Below are 21,654 nucleotides of genomic sequence, written 5' to 3' on the forward strand. Positions count from 1 at the left end.
TATTTCAACAGGGGGGTCCACTCTCACGGATGTGCACAAAAATCACCCAAGACCTCCTGTGGAGCATTTTTCAGTAAGTCTTTATTATAAAAATATAAAACACAGAAATTAAGTCAAACATTTCTACAACCCCAACAAGGAAATATCCCCAACCCACATAATTCATAAATCAGTGTTTACACACAGACTGTACACAGCTTCCTTGATTGGATTTTTTTTCCTTTTGACTGATTTCTGTGTTAAGCAGATAGTATATTTACATAAACATGAACCACAGAAATAATGACACAGAAATGCCACAGCTGGAGGAAGAGCTCATTATGTATGGAGGTGAAGAACGATAAACTAAATACTGCTGAAAGATTCAGTCATAAAAAAAAAAAAGAAAAAAAAAAAAAAAAAGTGAGCTCCCGGCTAACCTTCGCTCAAAATGCTGTTTAAAAAAAAAAAAAAAAAAAAAAAAAAAACAGAACCGAAAACCCCCCCCAAAAAAAAACAAATAAGAGAAAATATAGAATTTCGTAGAAATTAAAGGGATTTAAAAAAAAAAAAAAAAAAAAAAAAAAGTGACACAGATAACCAGAAATGGACCATAAATGAAACACAACCTAGTTAGCCTAGCTTCACATAGTCTGGAAATAGCACAGCTAGCATAACCATCTCAACATATGAAACATACACAGTAGTGTTTGAACGAATTTTAAACCACCGTAGTTTGTCCTTCCTCTCTACTATGCTATGCGAGGCAGTTTACAGTATCCTGCTTTAAGCTGCCATAAACTAGGCTAAATCACTGCCAAAAATAGATGCATAATTAGCACAAACATGTCAGAGTGATATCAGTATTCTTTTAGCAAACCAACAGTTTCTGTGCTTGGCGCTCTCTTAGCATAAATTACGAATGGGCTCTTCCTCTTTGTGAGGCCAGTCTGTGTCCGTTATTGGAATGGAATGAAGGGAAGTAAAAATAAGAGAAAACCCCAGACGGGAACAGGCGAACAAGAATGAATTTAGTGACAATATATTGTTACTTTCATTTATATATAATGTTCATCTCAAATAGTTAAATAAAAAAGATTGAATATACACTTACAAAATATGTCCTTCTCTGAAACCTCTGTTATAGTTTTAATTTTATCGGATTGGTAACGAGTACCAGCTTGGGGGGGTGGGGGGGATTATAATGAAGCCAAAAAAACCAAACTACCATAATAGTACCATAATGTTGAATTTGCTGATGCTGGTGCTTCATTTAATACACTGCAGTGAGTTCACGATATTATTTGGCCTGTTTTTCTTTTATGCACATATACCACATAGTATAACCCAATAAACATATAAATAAATGTAATAGAGGTTTCAGATGAGTTGATTTCTGTAGCTTATTTTATATACAGCAACAAATAAAATATCACCATCTCTGCAAGAAATCGGGCGCTTCCCCGCGCTGGCACTGTGTTACTTTTGTGAAGCAGTGCGCAACAGTCGCGTTAAAAACAGGAAGCAGACTTACTACCATTATAAAGACGTGTGTGACAGTTCAAACTGAACATAACCGATACTTCACTGTGAAATATTGTCCATTTCACAAAGGGGTTTGAAGCCAAAATAGACGTGTATCGTTAACATATATAATATGTTGGCGCTGTTTCGGCCATGTTCGGTATATTGATAGCAACAAGCTAGCTTTACTCAGCAAATTTACAAAGGATCATCTTCGTAGTATACTTCGTCTGACACCTCCTGGCTTTTGCTTTAGAGACTTCTCCTCGTTCAAATGATCCTGACACTAGCTACTAGCTAAACTGCAGGTTGCTAATTGAAGCCAATGATACTGATGCTGTAAATAATACTTATGATTAAATCTTTTCAGAAGCTCTCAGTAGGTTGAGCGAGGTCTTACACTTTTTATTGGCCCTTTCTGTCTTTGTCACCGATGTCAACTTGGTGCAAAGGACGGAGTTTGTAGTACAAGGAAAAAGGAGCCACAGGACAAGCTGTACAAATAAAGGGAGGGTGGGGGGTATTATTTTCTATCAGAAGTGCTACAAACAGGCACTGTAATAGATTTGCTCTTTTTTTTCCTTTAAAAAGGGGGACATCACCCAGGCAGGTGAGCTCGAACAGTCCTGTAATACTCTAAACGTGACCAGGGATGGGACGGAGTTTGGGAGGCGGCAGCGAGTTTCAGTCAGAGGGCGTTTGTGTTCAGGGGTCAGTGGCATTGATGGTGGTTTTATCACGGGTGGTCATGCCTCGGTACCAGCTGCAGTAGCCCTCCTTCTGCTGGATGCAGGCGTAGTGCCGGGACTGGTAGCCGGGATAACCGAAGTGGGACAGCATGTCCGTCCATAAGCACTCGTTCTTGGAGGTCACGAAGCAGGGCAGGTAGTGGCAGGGCTTAATCTACAGAGAAAGGAGAAAAACCCGAGATGAAGCCTGACAAGCACTATCCCATGATTTGGCATGTTGCTAGAACATACATGATACTGAGTTATAACAGCTTTTTATTAGTGCTGTCAGCGTTAACCTCGTTAAAATGACGTTAACGCCATAACCACATTAACGCGGCAAATCTCCGTTAGCAAGTTAACGCGGATGGCCCCGTGCGTGGGGCTGCACGGCGTCAATGCGTTCGCGCGGTTAGCACGTTAATAAGTTAACGCCGTCATTTTAACGCTGACAGCACTACTTTTTATATTATAACTAAATATCATACCATAGCGCTAATTAGCTTAGCATTTATTAGCTTTGAAAGAAGAGGTTAAAAATGGCGGAAAATGGTTACACTAGTTGAGCTTGGATCTGGCTTCCTAGGTAGCATAGCAAAAAGACAAATAAGCAGATTTTGGCAGTATGAAAGATGTTCCCTGAATACTTAAACAATTTACCGACTGCGTTTTCTCAAATCCTAAAGTACTTTGAATTTACAGTATTTAGGTTTATTTATGGTTCATTATGAATTAGCTTAATGAGTGCTAAGAAAAATAGCTTGGATCTTCAAAAAACACTTGACATGAAATACATGCTTGGTGAAACAAGCAAAACATGCATCTTTGCTCTACTGCCTTTCAGCGTTTGCTTTCAGGGATTTACTGCAGAAGATTTATTGATCTGATGGGACTGGGGGAAAAAATGGCAGCTCTCTAAATAACTAAGCTCAAACCCAGTAAGTCTACACTGGCACGTGCTGCTTTGTGCGACGGAACGTTGACATCTTCCTGAAGCAGCGAGAGTTTTTTGTAGTTTGTCAAGGATTCAGTTCGATGTTAGCCTTTCGTGCGTCACCACTCCAGGTGCTCACACAAAAAGCAGCTTCACAGATGAATATACAGCCTGAAGTGACAGGAAGATTCACATAACTAACCGAGTCGTCACACTTATCTGGATATGAATTCAGCAGCAAATTCAATTAGTACATTAAAGGCCACGTTTGCCATTTTTGGCTGCTTTTGTTACTCAGGCCAAGAAAGTTCATCCTCCGTGGCTCAGAGATGTCTGACATAACTTCTCAGTTCGAGTGCTTCTAACGATCTGTAGAGAGTAATAAAACTGCCACGACATGCTTCTTCGCGCTCCAGTGCCGTAAGTCCTCATTTGTGAAGGAATGCGAAGGACAGAGGAGCTGGTTTTTTAAAAACAGTGCAGTGATTTCTGTGTCTGCTTTGCGCTTAAGGGCCATCACCATGACGCCTCAGCTGATTGATTGCCTCCTTCGATTGCCTCTGGGCTGCTGCCACGTACAATCTGAGCACAGTTTACTTGCTTTGGCCCGTATTGGGAACAAACAGGTCTCCCTGCTAATCCACTTATACTGATAGGGGCCCGGCGCGTTAGCAGATGTCCGCGGCGCCGCTGTACAGTAGGATGTTTATGAGGCGTTTCGGCAGCTGCGCAGCAGCAAGCTACATGTGTGAGTCACATGAAATGGGAGGCTTGAGCTGATTCCAGACCTGTTACTTAATTCCCTGTGACAGTAGTAAAACTTGTTTTTTTCTCCATTTCTATCCCAGCTAAACATCCGTGATGAATAATAGTGGGAATTAGACACTTAAAAAGGAGCTCATATTTCAGTCTTGATAAAAAATAATCCGTTCAATGGCTTGCAGTAGAATTAATGATTGATTTGATTCTTCACACAGAGCCACCATAACTAAGTATACACATCCTTCCTCCTGTACTGTTTAAATCCTGTTATATTAATCAACTTTATAAGTGGTCATCCAGCAGGATAACATTTGGTTGCCTTTGCAAAAATGAGCAGCAGTAAGCTCCTCTTGAGCCTCGTCTTTCCTCATCTATCATATCCTTGTTGGGACAAAGGTTGCCTGTTGACACTCACCCTGCAGTTGCAGCCCAGCTGGTAGCGATGGTTGATGCCTTTCTTCTGCGACAGCGAGAGGCGCTCCCACCGCTCGTTCAGGTTGCACAGCCCCGTGTAAACCTTGCCGTCGTAGACTCGTCCTGCGGAAGCACAGGATATTTGGATGTCACTCTTAGATTGTGTTCTCACCTCTGTATAAAACGATGTTTAAGTACCTCTTAGTCTTTAAAACGGACTCTGGAGTCATGCAAACAGATGTGAGGATTTGGCGTTTTTCTTTGCCAGACACACACATGACAAACTGAATCTTCGACTTTGGACGAACCAACAGAACGACATTATCGACCTAATTCACAGAAATTTTAATATTTTCCAAGGCCTTAAGGAGCGTATTTACTTTGCTCTCTCTGGCGCCCAATAAAAGCATCTGTACTTGATTAATGTGTAAAGACCCACACATTAATCCCGACTCAGGTCACGATGCATGCATGCCACTTATTTTGTAATCGTTTCAATATAACACAGGATACTGTAGTCCCATCACTCAACCAGTCCAACTTATTTGCCCATGGTAAGACAATATCATACAGTAAGCCCATATTAAACCAGCACCTCTATTTCTGGATATCCAAATGTCAGCAGACATCTATTTTTAGTGCTGGACCATTTGCACCTTACGGACTCCCGAGACAGGTGCACAATGGCACACTGCATGTGCTCGGGAACGTTTCGATGTCATCAGTGTTGTCACCTCATGGGAATGTGACAGCTCACAAATATGTGCATCTTCGACCCCCAGTGCACCTCCCAATCGGCCTGCATCGTTGCACTGGGATTACTGGAGTCGCTTGCGGGTTTATTACATGGTGCAGAGTGTGCGACACGCACCTAAAATACTAATCGGGGTCAGCGCCCTTATGCTTGATCAAAAGAGATTTTTGCAGCTCACGCTGGAGGCCTCGGTGTGTTTAAATTGTTCTTAATACAATCCTAATTATATGGAGTTCTTTCTATAGATGCCCTGGCAGGAGCGAAAGACACTGATGTCCCCTCGCACCCGGACTGGGTAAACATAGCAGTCACTGCCCAGCAACGCCAGCTCGTTGGCTTGCACTGTGCGATGCAGTTAGAGTATTTACAGGTCGGGACTTAGCGACAGTTATATACACCAAGCACAGCAGGGTCCAAAGTAAACTGCACCTCTGTTAGAAATAGCAACTCATAAAGTGCTTCTGCTGGAAAATGCCAGTCGCTTCCTGCTGGCTGCTAATTACGAGTTGTGTGTGAGAGGAAAAAACAAAACAAAACTGCAGTTTCTAGACGGCGAAGCTAAGGGAAATGAGTTTTAAGAGGGCCATTCCTTTGCCACCTTGCACGGTGGCAAACAGTAGGTTGTAATTAGTGGGAAACTTTGTGTGACAGGACAAACCAAGAAATCCTTGGGGAGGAGAAGTGTGTGTATCTTGCAGTGATGCTGGCTGGAAGGCCTCTGAATGTTTTCAGCACCCATTTGGTGATAAAATGGATTCAGTTTGGATTTAATCATGCCACAAGCTCAAAAAAGGATATATTGAGAAAGAGTGTTGCTAACAGTTACACGTCCTCTGAGACTGTCACATACAAGCAGTCGCTAAGTTTATGTTATTACGAAACAGACCGCGAGTGGTCAGTTATAACTTTCTCTGGTGCTATCACAAATGATTACCTGAAGCCATTTATCAGAAATGCCAAAGGCAGTAAAATCAAATAAAAACAGTTATTTTGGACAATCAAAGACCTTCACAATGAGGATATTTTGTAAAAGCAACTTTCAGCTCTTATCCCACCTCCATACCCTTTAAAAGGCCTGTTTGATGTTTGATGGCTGAGAGTTAAGTCAGAATTAGGTGCCAGTTACACTCAGGGTAAAGCTTTGGCACTTAGCTGTGAACATTCAACTCGGGGGAGGAGTCTTTGGAATGCACCAATTAATCTCCTCATGAAGACTCTGAGCCCCTCCCCCTACACACAGAGTGGAGCAGCCACTCCAGAATGCTTTTTAACCGAAAACTAATTTTAACCAAAACTTAATCATTGCTTGTTCCACTTACATTAAACTCGGCACTAAAAATGACTCTGAGGAGCAGACAGCCATCGAGCAAAGCTGGATAGCTTAGCTTAGAGTTTCCTTCATATAATTTGATTACGGTGACATTTTCTCCCTTAGCACAGATTTCTGTAAACGTTGCATAGCCTCGCTTTGAGAGGGTTTCTCACACTTAACGTTGATTATTTCAACAGTCTGAGTAAAAATCAGTCAATCAGAGCAACGCTCAAAACCACGGCTCACCTGTGATCAGGTACTGGTATTTGTTGATGTCAAACTTCACACCGCACAAACTCTCCGAGGCGTCTGTGTAAATGTGCTGCACATGCTGGACTTTTTCAAATCCTTTGTACATCTGTAAGACATGAGAATCAAACATGGAATTACACCCCCATGCTCTTTAAAAATAGGAAAGTGTAATGTTTCTGCACCATGGCACTCCATCTCTTCCTCAACCTCCACATATAAATAATGACGAATGGAAACAGCACACTGGCTTTATCAGATGACATTTCTTAAGGAGCGCCTCAGGGGAGAAGGAGTATTTGGCTCTGCCCTCAACCTAATCATAGATAACATAGCTACGTTGTGTAATATGCTTTCACTTTGATGGTGTTTTGGCAAGGTCACTGCTAAAATCCAGTCCTTCCATTCAGCTCAGTCATGTAGAGCCCGAAGTGAATGTTTGCTCTGAGAACTTTCTGGATTTTTCTTCCCCTGGCAGTGTAATCTATTTGTCTGGGAACAACAGGAAATCCCTGTTTAGATGCGGCGTTCTGAGAAAAGCAGAACAAACTGTTACTTAAGCCAGAAACTGTGGCACTTTGGGAAAGCCAAAGGCTCAAGTCTCATAGGATCTGTTGAAATTTGAAAGGAATTGTGTAAGTTATTAGAGCAAAGCACTGTTTTCAGTACAAACCAGCAGACTGAAATACAAATAAATAAACCAAGAGGCTCAAAGGCCACGTCTAATTGCTGAGGATAATCCCAGAGTGGCACCTGCTATGCTTCGCCATCAACAGGCCACTTGATGTTTTTGTTACAACCTGGGATTTTACTGATGCATCGCATGACTCTACTGAAATATTTACACTCAGAGTGAGGAGTTTGGTTGAGCTCTAATGCCCGAAAGCCTGCTAATCCTCCAGCCTGGCTTCTATCTGAGCAGCAGGCCGATGTCAGCATCTGTCAGAAATATGCAGCGTTATGTAAGAATATAGAGGAAGTAAAGAATGAGCTTTCAGGGCAAAAGATGCAGAAATTTTACAATTTATTTACTTCAGATTAAAAAAAACAAAAACCTTAAATAAGTGACAACACTGGGGGAAAAGCCAATCTTTACTAATAATAATAATCAGCATATTTCTTTCCTGTAGTGTGACAAAAGAAAACTAGATAGGCAAGCCTCATATATACACATGTATGTGTGGATATTTTCAGGCTATACAGGTAACGTCCCATGTCAGCAGATGTCATGGTTTCATGGAGCTCAGGATTAACTTGTCATCACTAGCTAGTACATATCATTAGCTAATAATAGCAAAATTCTTTTTCTCTGTTCATGAGAGCTAAAGAAAAATGTATATAAATCTTATATAGAGACCATTTTAGAATATTTAGATAGTTTGTGATTGGCTTAGTTTAGCAGAAGAACTGGAAACAACCAGCCATTTCTGTAAATGTCCAGTCAGTTGCTAATATGACTTTGAGTTAAATATGGCGCTGTAGTATAGTTAGCTATACTATAGCGGGAAAAAAACAAAACTTCGATATTGTTAAACTACTCTGTTATTTGTATAACATGTTATTTGATCCTGTTTTTGAAATGTAAACAAAAGCAAGATTAGATGTTTCGTTCCTTTTGGTCGTTTGCTAGGTGTCCTGGAAATCTCTTCTTGGTCATGTTATTGCACAAACACAGGGATTAAACTGAAACTTGCCATAAAAGGATTTTGCTTTCTGTAGCTTTGTATTTAACTCAGGCAAACAGCATCGGATTAAGCAGATGTTTGTTCTCACCTTCATTTGCTTGACAGTGTAGCGCATGGTTCCAAACGGTCCATCTCTCAGGAGCTTCTTGCCCACCACTTTAGCTCGAATCACTGTGAAGAGAGCACACAGGTGCATTCCTTTTAGCGTACAACTTTCCAAGCAAATAAACACATTGCTTCTGTTAAATGCCGTTTCAGGACCAGGTTGGCACCACAGTTAACCATTTATGCATTACTTCCATTTGCTGAGAAAGCCAATAGAGAAAAATCACTAAAGGAAAGAATGAGTTTGATACAGAAATGGAAGGAAAAGAGTCTGAACTAGAAAGACATGGATGTCTGCAAATAACTACTCTAGGGTGGGAGTGGAAAAAAAACATTCATGTTCACTGTTATTAACTTTTGACAATCTGAATACTAAATCTTCACATAATTAGGAAAAAGTGACTTTAAACAAAAACAGGGTCCCATCTTTGGGAGTACAGCTCGACAACGATCTTATCAGAGTGCAGGACCCTCATGTAAATGTTGGCGAGGTGAAAATGCTTAGCGGCAAGTTTGATTTGTTTGCTTTCACTTGTGTTGGCGTAAGGGGGCTTATTATGAAAGGCCAGGAACTGGGAGTGTACAAAACGAGTGATCATTTGAGCTGCTGCTTCAGCGCCTGCCTCGAGCTGCGGGCCCTGCATGAGCTTTCAGTCCCGCTCTGAAGTTCACCTGCTGCCCAAAGCCCAACAGCCACAGACACAACTAACACTGACTATGTTTGTTATCTTCTCCCTGTGGAATTTCCTTCCCAGATTCTTTGGGGTTTCACATTCCCCAGAAAGGGGGGAGAAAGAAATGAGGCATGTGGCATCTTCTGTTGGATTTCTGTTTGTCTAGCTGTCCTGCTAAAAGGCAAAAGGAAATTGGGCATAAAACTACAAGTCAAATAGGAAGCTATTACAGCATGGCCACCCAAAAGTGGTGACCACAGATTTATTTTAGTTATACGGTCCCCTATTTGAACCGAGACTTTATTTATGCAACACACCAAATCCTATTTTGAAGCAATAAATTGAGCGATGCAGCCATCCAGGAGCCTCAAACAGATTTTGTGTTACTTTTCATTCATTTCAGTCTTCTTTAGTAGAAAGCGGTGGCATTTTGTTAACTGTCACTGTTAATGTCACCAAATAAAAGATTAAATCACATTAAATCATAAATTAATAAAAATAACAAAAAAACAAAAAACATGGGTCACTCCTTCCAGATTCCAGCCCCTGCCTGCCCTCTACTTTCTGAACTTTTGCAATAACTTGGTGCACAGCATTTGATCCATTAACCTGTCAGCTCGCTCTATATGAACTCAGGAGGGCTGCTATGTGATCAACCTCTGCTAAATGCATCTAAATGCTGTCTGACAGACGTCTGCAGCTGCAATTACAACAGCACAGGAGCACAATTACACAGGAATGTGCAGATATAACTGGATACTTTTGCCTCATTTCAGTACACTGCCGCCATTATTTTCAAATGCCACCCGAAAACGCAGTTTCATTCTCTGCCCCGGCCTCAAAACCAACCCTCAGGACTAACAAATGTTTGTGTTTGACGAGTCACAGGTCAGCTGATTTAGCTGAAGTACATCCAGATAGGACCCCTTCGTTTTTCTTTAGACGAAGGCCACTAATTGGCCTGTGATAATAAGTGTGACGCACCAAAGACAGGATTTCCTCGAATTGACCTCCTCTGCATTCAGCAGTTATATTTGCAAATGACCGCAGAGTTGCCAGCTCACATATTTAAACCCATTTCTCACATTACCCTGGTTCATCTGGAAACTACAGGTATACTAAGTAGGTACTTTCTAAACTTCTTTTAGTGTTTTTGATTGACTCAAAGTTAGCAAACTACGCTAGCTAACCTAGCCTGGCTTCCAGGTCTAAAAAAGGAAGTCAACAGCACTTCCAGCCTTAAATGTGTATTCTTTTTAATGGCCAGCAGGAGGCGATCATCTGATTGCAAAATATAATTTGTATAAAAACATTTAGTTTATCAAAGCTAATATTTTAGTAAAACACTTTTCTTATTAGTTTATGGGGATCATCACCAGGTTCAATAAAACCTGAAGTTAGATTCAAATAAAGAACATAATTTACAAAATTACAGCCATCGTTTCTACGGTTAATGAGTGGAAGCTAGGTAACCTAGCTAAGAGTGATAATGATTGAAAAAAAAAAAAAGTTTGGCTTTAACAACTTTTGAACTAAACCAAGTAAAATAACACGTGTAATAGTTTTGTTACAAAAATGTATTTTAATATCAGTCATGTATTACCTGGCTGAAGGTTCACTCCATCTTGTGAGGTAAATATATTAACTATTACACCATAGCCATGTCTGTCATGTTAAGTTTAGGTTAGCGAAACCTAACCCGGGCTTATGCAGTGTTCTTGCTATTGGAACTGTCAGTGACGAGTGAGGAGGAGGAGTCTTTCCCTGTGGTTGTCACTGCAACTGCAAGTGTAACTAAAATATGTATGAAGAAAATTTTGATCTGGAAGCACCCTCATGAGAAGAAATTAATCTCTTTGCGCAACAAAAGCAGTAGGCTAGGCCCAGAAAGGAAAGAAAGTTGACCTCAAGTAGTTCACCAACCTATTGTTATTCAAAACAGGCTATAACCCCCCACCCTCTTCCGCCACTACCTCCCCTCAGAACACTTTCCTTGTGACGCACAGGGATTCATCTTCTGCTGAAGACCTGACACACATTTTCAACAGTGGGAGTCTTTTTGTCATAAGAGAGGTAAACAGGAAATAACCTGAAAAAAAAAGAAGAAAAAAAAAAATCCCCCTCCACTCTTGCCTGAAGCAGGCGATTACACAAGCATGGATGCAAATGCTAAGTCTTAAGGTGAGCGTGTAATTTAGTTAAACATTTAGCCAGCCTACGTACAATGTGGCAAACTGCAAGCATGGCAAGAATAAGGCTAGTCGTTTGAGTGTGTCTGTGGATGTGTGAGGGAGAGGAGGAAAGCAAGGCACGGGGCGCGTGACGCCGATTTTGGTATGCAGAAAGTTGTCCAAGCTTGAGGAGGCGAGTAGGAGGAAGAGGAATTCTCAGGACGACACACTACCACGCTCAAAAATAAACACTGAAACCGAATCCCCAATGCAGAGCTTTATGTCAGGTGAAAAACACTGGCGCAGAGAGCATGCAGCGCTCGCTCACATGCCAAATGGAGGGAAGCTTATGAAGCACAGGGATTTTTCTTTCCTATCACTCTGATACCATGATGGTCGATTTCTGCCAAATCAAATATAAGAACCTAACAGTCTTTAAATTTGGCTTAAATGTGCTCAAACGTAGCAGACTTCTTAAAAAGTACCCAACTGTAATGTCAGTCATCAAGCTTCTAGCTAATATTTAAGCTAAGTGAATACCAACACACAGCTGGTAATGCCAGACAAAGCAAAGTGCAGTGCATGAAAACGAAAATCCATTTAACTGCCTGTGAATACAACTTCTTATTCACCAAATTAGAAAGTTGATTTCCCTTCATTAGAGGCTCCTGCGGGATCGAGCGACAGGAACCTTGAACCAACTACTCGTTTTAATGTTGCCGTCACGCTAGCAGACCTCAAAAATGCTAGTTGCCAGAGTTAAAATTGGTACCCTTTTGCACACTTTGGCCAAAGTATCTAAAACACAGCATCGTGCTCTACAATGAAACCTTGTATCTAAATTAGGGAGTATGCTGAGAAAGCTCTGGGAAAGGCAGTCACAACCCAACACTGGGTGTTATCTGTGCATCGTACTACCTTTGCACCTGCTTTGCATTTTCCTCTTCTTGCTTTTTATCTTTGCCACTCACCGACTTGCTGTTACTCACTCAAATCACCAGCTGCCTTTCACCTTTTTACCTGTTAGACTGCAAGTGTTGCGTAAATCTTGGTAACACTGACAGTTAGAGGTCAGTACAGATCAAACAGTACTTGTTACTATTCTTTCAAGTTCGCTAACCTTTAATAAACATACTGAAGCTGAATAAATGACAGTTTTTTGGTTTATTCTTCATTGTGTTTTCATGTATGAGTGTTGTACCATTGTGCGTCGCCCCTGTATTGGCCTCTTGTTTTGGAACAGTTAACCTCTGGGTGGCTGTGTGGTCATTAGAAGGGAAGGGCGGGCTGGACATTCGATACGCCTGGCTCAGGGGACGAACATCCCAAGCTTGTATGGAATCCAGACTCTTTGACATCTCCTCGAATTTTAACTCACTTGAGGAAAAGTATAAAAATCTGATCCAAGCTTACATAATTCACCGGTGGGGGGAGAGAGCAGATGCTGCTAAAGGGAGTAGCTATTTACCTGAATGCTACATAACTCATTAATAGGAGGATGAGGTCACAAAGCTCAATGCCATGCATCGCTCTAAACCCACTATGCTTTGCTTGTTTCACTAAGCTCCTCTATGGATAGCAAACATCCACAGTGGGGCAGGATCCTTTCTTTCAATGGCCTGATCCCCAATCCCAAACCGAGCATAAACGCATATCACGCTAATCCTCAGCTTCTAACTCGGTTTACAGCGCAAGCATGTAAAAGTTTGCTCCTGTCACCTCCAAGCATTTTGGGAATGAGCGGCATTACGAAGCAATATTGAATTTCATGGTCAAAGCTTACTCCCAGACCTCTAATCTTGCTTCGGGAGGGCTTTGGAAAAACAAGTGCTGCACATTTCCTCCTTGTGAATGGGCTGCTTTAACCCAGCTGCCTAGTAGAGGCCAACAAGGTCTTTGCATAAGGCAGCAGCCAGGTCATTGCCCAGTGAGGTATGTAGCAGGGGAAAAAAAGAAAACAACAAAAAACAACCAGCTACAACTCTGCCAACTCTAACAGTAGGCAGTACATTTTGGGCCTTTCTATCACATGACCACAGAATAAAGTCCAACACAGACAGGAAACTGCAGCACATGCATGCTTTTGTATGTCACAGTTTTAGATTTGTCAAGTAAAAAGGAGACATTCTGCAATAACCTAATTTTCAACCCCTTTAACCTAATTGTGATTCATCCAGTGGAGTGCCTGCGGGTGATTGTGGGTCAGGGCCAAGAAACCAAGAGGGAAAATGCTTTGAACTCCACTGATGGTCTTAAATTTGGAAGATACAGGCTTTGATGTTGACGTTGAGAATTACAGCCCTTCTCTCCTGTCAAATGAGCATTTCAACCCTATGCCGTGTTGTTTTCCACGTCTCCGAGTCCAGCGAAGAAAGCAGGTTTCAGTTTGAGTTGACAGAAAGAAAAAAAAAGACATTCAGCCTAAAACAACAACAATAAAAAGATCTCTACACCAGTTATACAGTTAAATTGTCCATGATTTGGTAATTGCACATGCTGGGAGGCTACACTTGACCCAGAATATCCTGTGAGCATGTGACCTTTTAGTGTTTCTGAAGCGCTTCTCATCGAGGGACTGGAGGTGCGCAAGCAAACCGCAAGCATTCAAAGCACAACCCAAGCTAAGCCCAGGGCCTTGGAAATGGGATTTGTGGGGCTCACAACTGATCGCTGGCCCCCATTGAAGTCAGTCCCAGATTCTACACTGCAAGTCTCATGGGGTGCCAACACCACAAGCTATCCAAAAGATCTGAAGGACTGTGAAAGGCATCGCTTGAGCGTTTGTCAAACGGGGTCACTTGGCTGAAGACACACCCACAGGCTCTGTGATCAGTCCCCACCAAAGAGAAAACGGCCATTTTGGGGCTGTAATGTCACAGTTTCTGTTATCTCCCCTTATAAACAGTGGGATCCTCTAAAGTATGACAGGCTAAACCTGCACCACCTCCTCCTCCTCTAAGATGCTGCAGAGGATTCACCAAACCATCATTGTGAGTTGCTGCCCACGTCAGAGCTAAATGAAGTGACTTCCACCTACAGAGGCACGCTGGTTCTGTCCTCGGAATCTGAGCAAAGAGAAGCCTCCTTTTCACAGGCAAGTCTGGCAAAGCCTTAGGAAAAGCAAAGTCTTGTGGAGCGATTATGACACTCTGAGACTGGAAAAAGGAAACTGCAAATGAAATGGCATTTTTAAAGTTACACCGTGTCCTCGATGTGACGTTTTTCTTGCTGCCAAGGGGTAATAAAAATATGTGAACTGAACAGGATGTCAATCGACGAGAGAAAAGCAGGTTTATGAGAGCTGCTGGATTCTGGAAATATGAGCTTTATTATTGTTTATTGATGGTGATCCATATGCTAAATCGTTAAGGTTAACAGAGCATTTCAATGGGAAAATCTACTTTCAGAGTTAGCTGACACCACTAGCTTTGTGCCGGTATGAATACCATGCTGTACATTGAAGATAACCAACGCTAAAGCTTCAAGCTTAGCAATTTAGGCGTTGCTACCTTGATGTTTTGAAACGTGATGTAATGCCTCCAGGCTCATCCTAAACCAAATCCTCCTCTGAGACTAATGGGGACCTCAGACCCCCCAGTACACCTCTACAGAGTTGGATGCTTTATAAGAGTCAGAGGAGTCACCGCCTGCTGGCTGCTGAAGAGAATGCAAGTTCAAGGCACTTAAGCCTTTAAAGTATGAACTAGAGATGGCACGATAGCACTTTTTTTATGTCCGATACCGATATCATAAATTTGGATATCTGCCGATACCGATATGAATCCGATATAGTGTTTTTTAATCAACAAAACTGTTTTTTAAATATCTTGCTGCATTTTGTATAAGTTCATACTCAAGTTTAAAACAACAACTACACTAAAGCTATTCTGTTATACCTGTATGCAAAAAAAAATGTTTCATAGTTCAGCAATACTGATCAATCTAATAAACTTAAACCTACACCATCCTCCCTATTCTGGTATTTTAAAGAGTACTTGGTGTAAATATTAAGCAACCTAACTAATAGGGTTCCAACTCCCAGCAACAAAAATAAATAAATAAAAAAATAGGGAACCACCCCTCACGCTCCACCTCATGATGCTTAATCGACGTAATCAACCTTAATTTGATGCAGTGTGAAAAAAAAAATGCACAGAAATCAATTATTTTTCAAGAAATATTAAATAGATTCAACATCTTTCTTCAACAAAATTGCAGACTGCACAGATGGTACCTTCCCAAAGGAAAAAGTACTATAGCTTACTAGGGTATATATATTAGACTTAATAGTTACTATATACAGTAATTGACTTCTATTCATTTTACATCAAATTAAAACTTTGGGTGTCAGATAATTATTTATTAAAAGCTAGACATTTTAAATGAGAATAAGAAAGAAAAGTATGTCTTTGTGCCCCCTTTTCCCTGTTAATGCCCTATCGGCCCCCCTGGCTAAACTTTGCTAGATCCGCCCCTGCACAGTTACCAGCCGTCAGCTACGTAGAAAAAGATCCTGGTGTAGAAAGTAATATTAAATACATTCTAACAACAGCTGATCAAGCTTAAACGTGCTGCTGTTGTTCAGCCGCTGGTTTCCTCTTTCTGGTGCAAAGTGGGCCAAAAACAAACCAGAGACACGGACTCGCGACAGAAAAGCCGATCAGCTGATCGTTAAGCAGTTTCACCATTGAAGTAGCAGCAGGAGAGGCAGTCGCTTGTTAAGCTTAAAGCAGGAATGCTTTACAAACATTCAGAGATGGACTTACACACTTGCTTTACTTCTCTCGGGATAACTTTGTCGGAGATGAAATGCCGGGTTGCTAGCGAAGCTCCACATGCTATCCAGACCACCGACAGGTCCTGCATGCCACAGCCGCTCTATCACGTGATGCATACTGCTCCGACGTGCTAACGTTCTGAGGTGAGTTACGGCGTGTTGCAAGTTTTGTGAGGTGCTTTCGTGATATTTAATGGATCGGATTACATTTTTTTATTTTTCTCCGATATCCGATCCAGTAATTTAGGTCAGTATTGGACCGATACCGATACGTAATATCGGATCGGTCCATCTCTAGTATGAACCATCAAATAATTGCCAAAAAATAAAATCTAACAAAATTACAAATACACCTGTATATTAATTTGGATATATGAGTTTTAGTTTGTGTCATATTTGTTACATACAGCTTTGTTATACTATTTATTGCTTAAATATATATTGTGAATTTAATTGTTTCAGGTTGGGGTGTGTGTTCAAAAATGAAATCACACTGATGATGTAGAAGTCTCAAAAAGTCATGTATCAAATATGGTACACTTTGCATTGCAGGTGTATTATTGAATTCTGACCAATAAGCTGTGTCCATCTTTTATCTACAGTTTATGTTCACTACCTTCAAGTTAGTTCGCTTAGCTTAACTTAGCATAAAGACAATGAAAAAAGGAGGAACCAGCCAGCCTGCTTATGTCCAAAGACTCAGCTATAATTATAAAGTTGAATAAATAATGTCTTCTTTGCTTAATTCATACAAAAGCTTTGGCTGCAGACATCTAAATGTAGTCAAAAGGGCACTTTTAGGAAGTCTGCTTCACCTTTAAGAATAATGGGTATCATTTGTGCAGTAAATTATGATTTGGTGTGTGTATTTAACATGAAGAAGTCTCCAGTTTCATTAAGATTTTAAGGCATCAGTAACTAATGTTCTCTATAATCGTTTTCAGCCTCTACTGGTTACTAGTAGCAAGTACAAGATCATTAACAATGATGTCAGAGTGTGTTCATGTGAATTAGCTGACAGTAGGTGTTAGGGCAAACACGTGGGTTTACACACATGGTAGCTGTGTGTGTGTGTGTGTGTGTGTGTGTGTGTGTGTGTGTGTGTGCGTGTGCGTGCGTGTGTTCTGAACTGAGAGATTATTGTTTGAGCTCGGGCTAAGGATTTTAGAGTGCCTCATGACGGTTCACACATTTTCAGGTCAAATGAGATTAAAACAAAATATCGGCTCCAGTCAGAAACCCAAATGCGAGTCTGCGCTCCTCGTCTGCAATAAAAACCGCCTTTCTGTCCCATCTGAAACACTTCAGCCCTCTCTCCCCCTACAGCAGAGATCAAATGATCCTCGGGTCTTTACTGGTGTTATCCAACCACAGAGGTCAGGTTGGACCGGCGTTCCAGGCTAAGCCAGATCCTAAATTCATATTATTCTGGGCAGTCAGAGAAAGCACACCCAGGCCAGTAAAACAAGCCATGTACACCTCGACCCTCCACTGCTGCTTTATCAACCCGAGGCCGGGGGTACTGAGCCACTCAACACAGAAATACCAGAGCGTGCAGATAAATAAACAGTATTTGAAACATGTAAACTCACTGTGGGTCTTGTTTTCAATTCACACCAATCAAAGCACATTCCCCCTCACCCACCCATCCTCCCACCAGAGCACAGCTTTGGGAAGAATGTGCAGACATTTGTGTCCCGAGCAAAAGCGGAATATTTGAAGTAAATTAAAAGTCAAACAGTTTTCTGACACACAGACACGCACAGAGCAACAACATTCAATCATCTGTGTGGGGAAGCCTGCTAAGGATCATCAAGGCAGATGCTGGAGGAGAACTCTGCACTCGCTCCGATTTAAACAGGTGGGACCACGAGGTGAATTGAATCAGGTGATTCTTATACTCAGGTCCTCAAGCGTCTTCATCAGTTTGGGACATTTTAAGCTCTCTCACTTTAATCAGCATCCTGCACTGACCAAAAACTACCAGAGTTTATTAAAAATGTCCAATTCACAGTGAGAGATCCGCATGCGAAAACCCAGAAAGGACTGGAAGGAACCAGTTTTTTCACGCTCCTGTGACAAGCAAAGCTTTTATTTTAACATCTGACCTCCGTGCAGTGGTTAGAATAAAGTCACACTAATTTTCATGAGTATGAGAGGGGGGGAAAAAAATCGGGGTTACCCACCTATGTCGGAGTTGCAGAAGGCGTCTTGGGGGTGCGTGAGAGCGCACGAGCAGCCCTCCGTCAGCTGGTTAACATGCAGGGTGCTGAAGATAAACAGCAGGCTGACCAGGTACACTGAGTGCATTTCTCCAAACTTTCTCACTCCCTCTCTGGAATAAAACTGTCCGACTAAGTCCGCTGAATCACCACCACACGCTGGCTGCTGCTTCAGTAAGTAGTCAGTAGATGTAGCAGGTTCTGCGAGTACCGTCCACGTCTGTAGTGCTGCTCGTCTGTCACAGCTCGCTTCTCTCTGCTCGAGCGTTTCTCCCTGATCCCGCGGAGGAGCACACGCGCACATATAAGCGCGCGACGAAAGGTTCACGCCCCTCCCTCTTCAGAGCTCGCAACCAGTGCGGCCAATCACACGCTATTAGGAATAGCAGACACGATGACATACTGGAACATTTCCCCCTCTTCATCTTATTTTCCCATACAGACCTAAATATAATAAAAACAACAACAATAATAATACAGAAACATAAAGTAGAGAATGAGATGTTAGCTAAAAAAATATGCGTGCAACTGTTTGATGTTGATCACAGAAGGGAAAGTGGGGTGAGATAAGTGAAGCTCAACTAGTAAAAATGTCGTCTAGCGTCATGTTCATTACAAACAGGATTTAGTTATGTAATAACTAATGAAAGACATGTAGATAGCCAGTATGAACTCACATGTCATACTGGTACATAAAAAAAACAAACAATTAACAGTTTCTAAGTAGAAATGAGCAACTAATGAATTTAAAGAGTTGTTTATCAAATCTCATTCACTAGATTAATTCCAGAAATACTTTCTCCCCCTCTCCTCACCCCCTTCTGACTGCAAGAAGAATAACTAAATAATGAACAATGTCTCCTTTATTCTTTTGTTTCCTTTTTGCTCATTTCTCACCGAGGAGCCTCACTTAGTCATCCTGCCCACCCTCTGACGCCCCCTTTAATTACTAATGCTGAGTAATAGCAAACACAGTCTGCAGCGGCAATCCGAGGCAACCAGATGACTCTTCATCTCTGCACAGTAAAATCAACAGATGTGAGGGCAGAGAAAGCCACTCTCTTCTTTTTTCTCTCCCTCTTTAAGGTTGATCATCACTGTGCTTGAAGATTCATGTGGACCTGTGGATAGCTTCACTTTGTTTTGCAAAGGCTTTACTCAAGCCACCTGTTAGGCACATTCAGTTATATTAGCCAGTTAAAGCCTCTTTCCTCTCCCTCCTGACTGCTTCACAGATCCGCTGCTCTGTCGCCACCGGGGCTTATCTGCTGAGAGACTGAGCGAGCTATGTTAAGTGTTCACGCTGCTCGTGGTTACATAAGCGCGGCACAAATAATCATGTCGGGGAACTCTGACCCTAGATGGGCCTTCATTAATGGTTATCACGCTTTAAAGAGACATCGCAGGCACACCAAGGCTTAATTTTGTAATTAGCAGGGTACTGATAAGCATGTGAAATTTCAGTTTTAAACTTTTAATCATAAAATTTAAAGCTGACTGTTTGCCTTGTACATGTGGTCCCATTATGCTCGTTTCTTGGATTCTGTTAGAGTAAATTTGCACAACTCTAAACTCTTTAAATGCTGTTTTAGCACCTCTTTAAGCCAGCTTACTTCTGATTGCCTGCCCCTGGCAAACTGAAGGTTTGAACAGCCAGTGGGGGCGGGCCTTGTGTAACTGCTACATTAAGGACATCCCATCTTTTTGACATCATGTAGATCAAAAAGTTGAGAAGTTGTTGGCAGCATCCATTGATTTTACTGCAGAGAGATTGCTTGTTCTTGGAAAAGCATATGCCAACTTTGAGAAAATTCAGTCATTTAAAGGCCACTTAATGGATGCTTTTGTTAATGTGTCACACTCAGAAATACTAACAGGCTGAAATACTGCACAGGCACCTCAGGACTTTGTTTTATCCCTCACCCATGACTCGCATCAAGAACTCATCAAAAGAAGTCAGTGTTTGTTCAGCGGTACATTCAGGTGTAACGCGTCAACGCATTTCAGCCAGCAGGACATTAACCATCTGCGGAAATTCATTTTCACAGTGTGTTATCAGAGGTACAGCCTCATCCGATGGTCAACAGCAGCTACATTTCCAGCACACATTATTGAAAACACGTCAGCTGCGTAATTGTATTCAAGCACAGAAAATGCCCATGCTGTTAGTACTGTTAGTTCAGTCTCCGACCTCAAATCCAAGCCAAATTTATTGGCATCCCCTACTGAAGCAGTGAATCTGCATGTGTCATTTGTGGCTTTGGCGATGAAAACGGGAAGGTCCAGACTAGCAGGAAGTTAAGGCCGGCTGCAGAAAGGAGTGATTCACTTGGGCCAAATGACATATGACTTCATAGCAGTGGAACAGCTCTGCATTTCTAACATATTGTATAAGATAACAACATGAATCAGGGCCAAAGAATGCACAAACCTAATATGGTGATTATTGGCATAGACTGCTTTAAAATATAAATTGTCCTTAAAGTTGTCAGAAGTGATTGTCAGCTCAGAGCCAGTTGTGCCATACTATGAGAGGCTGAGGACTGACCATTTTCTTTTCTTTCTTTTTCTTCTTCTCAAGTCCCTCGAGTTTGTAGGTTCTCTGTCATCCAGGAAATGGTAGTCCTAAGTCAGGAACTCCAGGCCTCAAGGGCCGGTGTCCTGCAGGTTTTAGATTTCAACCTGGGTCAACACACCTGAACTAAATGAGTCATTCATTACCAGGCTTCTCTAGAATTCAAGACATGTTGAGGAGGTCATTTAGCCATTTAAATCAGCTGTGTTGGATCAAGGACACACCTAAAACCTACAGGACACCGGCCCTCAAGGCCTGGAGTTCGACACCTGTGTCCTAAGTGCTTGAAATTATGGCATCTGGACTAGAAGAGCACAAATCACAACAGGTGTTTGCAACTGTTGAAAATTTCCACCAATAAGAAGGGAGCTTTTTCAGTAGGGCTTTATAGATAAAAATATATTAAGTGCTATTGTCTCTTTACACTCAATGAAAGAATAAAAATATACAAGTCATCGAATTTAATATGAAATACAGAACTGTGAGAGTCTATTCAACTGAATTAAATTCAGTTTTATTTATGTAGTGCTAAATCACAACAGGAGTCACCTAAAAGTGCTTTATATTGTAAATAATACAGAGAAAACCCCATCCATCAAGAACTCCCTCATGAGCACTTACATGGTGACAGTGGGAAGGAAAAACTCCTTTTAACAGAAAGAAACATCCAGCAGAGCCAGGCTCAGGGAGGGGCGGGGCCATCTGCAGTGACCGGTTGGCGGTGGTGTGCGGTGAACACACTCGCACGTTGTCATGACCATTTAAGTCGTGGCACACAGTGCTCACTGA

General features: G+C 41.7%; 2 protein-coding genes across 2 annotated transcripts in view; one reads left to right on the forward strand and one right to left on the reverse strand.

Moving 5' to 3' along the window:
• Positions 1 to 21,654, forward strand: part of syn3 (synapsin III) — a 131,534-nt gene that overhangs the window by 61,520 nt on the left and 48,360 nt on the right. The window lies entirely within an intron of this gene.
• On the reverse strand, positions 58 to 20,892 carry LOC146555911 (metalloproteinase inhibitor 3). Its single transcript, XM_085251705.1, has 6 exons — positions 20,839 to 20,892; positions 18,255 to 18,734; positions 8,430 to 8,512; positions 6,654 to 6,765; positions 4,343 to 4,464; positions 58 to 2,406 (listed from the first exon to the last, which is right to left on the reverse strand). Exons 2-6 carry the CDS (start codon positions 18,592 to 18,594, stop codon positions 2,209 to 2,211), a joined length of 855 nt encoding a protein of 284 aa, XP_085107831.1. The 5' UTR covers positions 18,595 to 18,734; positions 20,839 to 20,892; the 3' UTR covers positions 58 to 2,208.

The sequence above is a fragment of the Mchenga conophoros genome, linkage group LG17 (assembly GCF_057382185.1).
Source record: "Mchenga conophoros isolate Kocher_MC1m ecotype Shallow Benthic linkage group LG17, M_conophoros_male_GT1.1, whole genome shotgun sequence".
In the NCBI taxonomy this organism is placed as follows: domain Eukaryota; kingdom Metazoa; phylum Chordata; class Actinopteri; order Cichliformes; family Cichlidae; genus Mchenga; species Mchenga conophoros.